Below are 5,505 nucleotides of genomic sequence, written 5' to 3' on the forward strand. Positions count from 1 at the left end.
GACAGCAAGGGGTGCGGGGGTGTGGGGTGGGAAGAGCCTAAGGCTTAGAAATGACAGACCTGGATTTAGGGGTCCAGGCTCTGCTACTTCCTGACTATATGCCCTCCTGTAAAATTGGGATAATGCCCTGGGGTTGCTGTAAAGATGGAAGATAATGAACATAAAGGGGCTCATCACGTTACAAGGATGTGCTCTGGGGAGAGATGCTCACCAAGTCAGCCCTGGACACTGTATCAATCCTCCCAAGAACATCAACCTGCCCAATTCCCACCTCACAGGAAGAATTCTAAGTCGCCCACATCCCCATGTCTCCCAAAAGGTGTCCCTAAAACCAGCCATGACCAAGACTGACCCTCTCCATGCTCAGGTGCCGCTGCGGAGACCCCAGACTCGGACATGGATCCCCAGGGACCATCCCAAGTGCTACGTGGTGGGTGTGTGTGGGGGCAGTGTGACAGTGACAGTCTACCAAACGGGCGGAACTGCCAGAGGTTTTTTTTTTTTTTTTTTTACAATGAATCAGAAAAACTCTTCAATGCAATGAAATTTTAAAAGATTTATGCCCTTCCTTAACATGGAAGTGTAAAGTGAAACAATGATCTCAGAGGGAGAAAAAAATCCTTACATCCATCTTAAGAATTAGGAGTAAATGGTAAAGCACGACCCAACTTTATGCTACTTCAGAGTCTACAGCTGCTGCCCTTCCTCCTCAGCGGATAATTATCACCAGATAATTCCCCTTATCTCCTCTTCAGGTCCGATCAGCCACCCTTAGGAATTAGCTGAGGGAAGACAAAGCGGTGTCTGTTGACACAATCCTGTGCTTTGGGGATCCAGACCGCTCCCACATCTAGTGCGCAAGAGACACAGACCGACAGATAGAGCCCTCATTTTAAATTCCTAGTGACAGAAAAGTCTTCATAAGAATTAAGAATTCTCTGCACACAAGAATGGTATCACTACCTCACAAGCATCAGGACATGAGTTTTTTTTTGTTTTTTTTTGTTTTTTTTTGCGGTATGCGGGCCTCTCACCTCTGTGGCCTCTCCCGTTGCGGAGCACAGGCTCCAGACGCGCAGGCTCAGCAGCCATGGCTCACGGGCCCAGCCGCTCCGCGGCATGTGGGATCTTCCCGGACCGGGGCACGAACCCGTGTCCCCTGCATCGGCAGGCGGACTCTCAACCACTGCGCCACCAGGGAAGCCCAGGACACGAGCTTTGAATGGTTTTTCCGGAAGCATACTTTTACCTCCATCCCCCGGTGACAAGTTTCAAGGTGGTGGCTCAGCCGGGGGGCACAGGTGTGGCTTCCCCAATGTCTCAAGCTCCACCACTCCAGCCTCCCTAGTAGTATCCTTTAAACAACCAGCCTAACAACCCAAACAAAGAAAGCAAATCGGCCAGTGATTTCATAACATAAGAAACTGCACAGCACGGTGGACAGTGTGAAAAATGATGTGGTCCACTGTATCCTCACAAATGACCCCCGGGAAAGAGAGTAAAGCACATGGGCGTGAACACACATGCACATGCTTGCACACAGACCAACGATGCTCACTCACTTTTATATGGGAATTGCCTTCCGTGAAAGAAGGTGGAAATGTTCCTAGTAGTTGAGTAGTATGCTAGTGACAGAAGGCACACACTCAAACACACACATATACACACTCTCTCTCTCTCTGTGTCTGTCTGTCTCTCTCTATTGTTACAGGGACAGAGGCCGGTCCACAAAGGCCAGGTTTGGAGGCAGCTCAGCCACTTACCTGTCAGGCGACCACAGGAAAGTCAGGGAACTTCTTGCCTTGTTTATTCATTGGTAAAATGGGGACAGTGGTATTCATCTTGAAGGGATGTTGCAAGAATTAAACTAACATATGGAATGAACAGCCTTAACACAGTGCCTGACACACAGAAGGTTCTTTACGGCTTCAGGAAAGTGATTACTCAAAATGTCCACAAATCACACAGAAACACTCTCTGCTCCCAGTTTCACAGGACGACACCCAAATTCACAGTCTGGAATCTAAGTCTCTCCATATATGCAAACGGAGCATCGTCTAAACCTTCCGGAAGCATACCCGTGCTAGGTCCCCACAGCCCATGGCGGCTGAGCGCCCAACGCCTCGCCGGGCTCAGAAGTTCTCCTCTTGTTGCAGGACTTCCCCATCGAACCCCTCGTTTCCCTGACGATTTCCCCTCAGTCTCAGAGCATATTCAGTCTCTCCCTTTGGCTTTTTCACTTTTGTCCTAAAACATGCCGAGTTTTCTAATTCTTCACCTGCTCAACTTCCTTTTTCCACCAAAACCTTTGCAACACACTTGATCCCTGGTAAAGGGGTTTCCTCACGACCCATGCCCTGAATCTCACCCAAGTTACAAGGCCTATACCCCCCGCTGACCTGAAGTTGCCTCCTTCTGCATAAGCAAATCTTCCTGCTGCCTAAAAGCCCTGGCCTTTCTGGTCCCCTCGGCCTTCCGGGCTTCTCCTCCCGGGGTCTCTAAGATGGATCTCCCTCCTCTGAAGTCTTGGCTTTGCTCTCTCTCCTCTCTTGGCTTCTCTTCCTCCGTTCTCTCCACCGCCCCTAACAATTCAGCTCTGCTCCGACTCTGTGAAGTCCTCACGGGCTCCTACCTGCTTCTCCCAGACACTCGACTGTCACCAGCAGCTAAACTTCACTCCTCATTCAAGCATCTTGCCAGCCTCCACGCCTGCACGTCCCACACCCGGAAAGGATCCCGCAGTAACTCCAGGCTGAGTTTCCCAAGAACCTTCACTTCCACAGGTCTCAGGTTCTAAGGATCAAATAATGAAAACCTGACAACACCTGTGAATTGAGAGGCGTTACTCAGGCTCCTGGACTCATCAGAAACACCTGGGAAATTCCGTGTTAAATGCCCCTTAGAACCAGAGACACAGGCAGTGTGACAGCACTGTGCCCTCTGACAGGTTACACAACTCAATGTGACCAAGAGCAATTCAATTTCGACCTCATGCTCTGCCTACAGCAAGTGGGGAATCTCTTCTAAGTTTCTGCTTGTTTTGTTGGGAAGGGGGGTTGTTTGTTTTTCCTTTCAGTTCTCACCCCAGCCCATGTGCAATGATCCAGGGACCACTACCACCTCATAGGCCTGAAGGCTCATCTACTGCCTTCTGACATAAGGTTTCCTGCAGCACAAGTTCCAGTCTGTCCCTCTGCTTTGCCCAAGACAGATCCGCCTACTGGCTATTCTTTGCTGTAAAGACAACTGTGCTCTGAGACAATCAGTTTATTCTTAGGGGAAAACAATTAATTTCAACCATCACATGCGTTCCCCAACAGCCACTGATTCACATCAGCTCATCCTCTGATATCTGGCTTACACAAAAACACAAAGACTTGCCAGATGACAACTGAATGAACGTGATGTATGTAACAAAATCTGTACTCTGTTGCTTCACTTCCTCTTTTTTTTTTTTTTTTAAGACAGTGAAACCTTTATAAGGAAGAAGATTAATTCTTCCCTTGGTCTTTAAGGACCATTCTCTCCTGACAACCACTTAGCTGAATCCCCCAAATCTAACTTGAAAAAACAACAATCGCACACTGTCAAGCAAGTTGTTCCTGGGGACTTTAGAAATCTACAACACCTACAACCGAAGAGGTCAGTTTTATGGGGACATTTGGACAAAACTCGCCTGTTCACTGGCTAGAGCAAACCTCTAGAGCAAACCTCTCAGCTAATCCTACATGTAAGTTTTCAGCAGTATACATTTTGGAATCTTCTCTGTGCCCCAGAACACACAATATGGATCTAATTAGGCCCAGCTGCTTTACGTTAGTAATAAAATTGAAAGAAAAAGAGAGAGAGAAGTGGAGGTCGGTGGCTTTGTTCGTCCCCTCCTATGCCCGGCGATGGCCAGGCCGGTGCATCCCCAACGCTGACTCCAGGCAAAACACGCTCCTTAAAAACCCCAGCGAGCCTGGTACCCTGCTCAGCGCTGAAACTTTTCAGCTGCTGAGTTTTCACTCGCTGGAAGAGATTTACTGAGCGGCTGGAGCCCAGCGCTCTGACCCCACCCCCGCGGCCCCGGCGCGCCCCGCCCGCCCCTCGGCTCCCGGGACTTACACGAGCGCGGACGGACAGGGCATCTGGTTCCAGGCACAGTTGTACTGAGCCTGAATAAAACTCTCACTTCCTTCCAGCACCGAGCAGCTCACGTTCTTGTTCACGATGTAGGCGCACCAGTTCCTGGGGTGGAGAGAGAGGGAGAAGGGCACGGTATAAACCGGGAGAACAATGAGGCTGGGGGAGACGGGACGAGCCGACCCGGCGGCTGACCGCGCGGGGCTCGGGGAGCTCGTCGTCCTCGCGGAGGCGGGAGCACGACCAGCAGATATTCGGACGGTGCGCGGGTGCGCCTTTGGAGAGAGTGCACCTTTATCCCACAAAAGACAGACGGGAAGAGCCCCCACGGCCCCAGGGGCCCCAGTAATTCCCGGGGGGAGTTTCCTGATCGCCCTGCTCTGCGGGACACTCCTTGCGCCCCACGGCCCCGGAGGCAGCACTGCTGGAGGCGAGGGCGAGGTTGCCCGGGACGCCCCGCGCCGGCCACGGAGCGCGCGGCCACCGCGGAAGAGGCGCCGCCCCGGCAGCCCGAGGGGGAACCCCGGCTGCGGCTCCTCGCCTCGGCAGGGCAGCTTCGGGGCCGGCGGCCGGTCGGGGAAGGGCAGGCGGGGGCCCACGGCTGTAGGCCGTCCTGGGGCAAGGAGAGGCCGCGCACTTACTTGTTCCTGGCGCTGGGCCGCGCGGGGTGCCTGGGCTGAGGGTCGGCGTGGCACAGCCCTGCGCCGCCCAGGGCCAGCAGCGCCAGAGCCCAGAGCCAGGGCGCGCGGGGCCGGGGCCGTGTCCGCTGCCACATTCTGTGCGCGGCGGGCGCGACCAGCCGGCCGGATCCGGAGCGCGGGTCGGGCGAGCGCCGGGAGGTTGCAGGCTGCCCGGGCGCGGCCGAAGGCAGGAGGCTCGGGCGCTGCGCGGCGCCCCCACCCGCGCTCCGCGGCCGCCCCCTGCGGCTTCTCGCTCCCACTTCTCCTTTTCCGCCCCGTGCTCCCGCGCTTCTCCCCCTCAGTGACGCACAGGTCCCCCCGGGTGCCGCCCTCTTTATTTCACTTCCCTCTCCGGAACGTGACTCTCGCTCCACCACGTCTGTCTCCAGTCCTCTTGCTTCTCGGCAGGGGGTTGTGGGGCGTGAAAGGGCTGTAGGGTTTGGGAGAAGGGTCTCTGTTACAGAATTTCCAATTACTCATTCCTTTGGTCTCATCCCAGGAGCGGGGCAACTCCGCCTCCCACCTTCCAGCAGGCGCGCCCGGCCCCTCGGGAAGGGCCGCCGTCAGCGAGTCTGGCGGTCCACACGTCGGGCCTGGGTGCCGGCTTCCCAGGGCGAAGGAGGAACATCTTTATCAGTCCTTTATCGGATTCCGATTTCCTCCTCTGGCAAGACGCGGCCATTCCTCCGCATTTGAACTT

General features: G+C 54.4%; 1 protein-coding gene across 1 annotated transcript in view; it reads right to left on the reverse strand.

The window, feature by feature from the left end:
- The window catches only part of EMILIN2 (elastin microfibril interfacer 2), a 50,431-nt gene extending 45,419 nt beyond the window's left edge, over positions 1-5,012 (reverse strand). Inside the window, exons 1-2 of the mRNA XM_060028742.1 lie at positions 4,767-5,012; positions 4,108-4,230 (exon numbers count right to left, since the gene is read on the reverse strand). Of these exons, the coding sequence (XP_059884725.1) occupies positions 4,108-4,230; positions 4,767-4,900 (257 nt within the window). The 5' untranslated portion in view covers positions 4,901-5,012. The remainder of the gene's footprint in view (positions 1-4,107; positions 4,231-4,766) is intronic.
- Positions 5,013-5,505: the final 493 nt, after the last annotated feature.

This window comes from Delphinus delphis, chromosome 13 (assembly GCF_949987515.2).
Source record: "Delphinus delphis chromosome 13, mDelDel1.2, whole genome shotgun sequence".
In the NCBI taxonomy this organism is placed as follows: domain Eukaryota; kingdom Metazoa; phylum Chordata; class Mammalia; order Artiodactyla; family Delphinidae; genus Delphinus; species Delphinus delphis.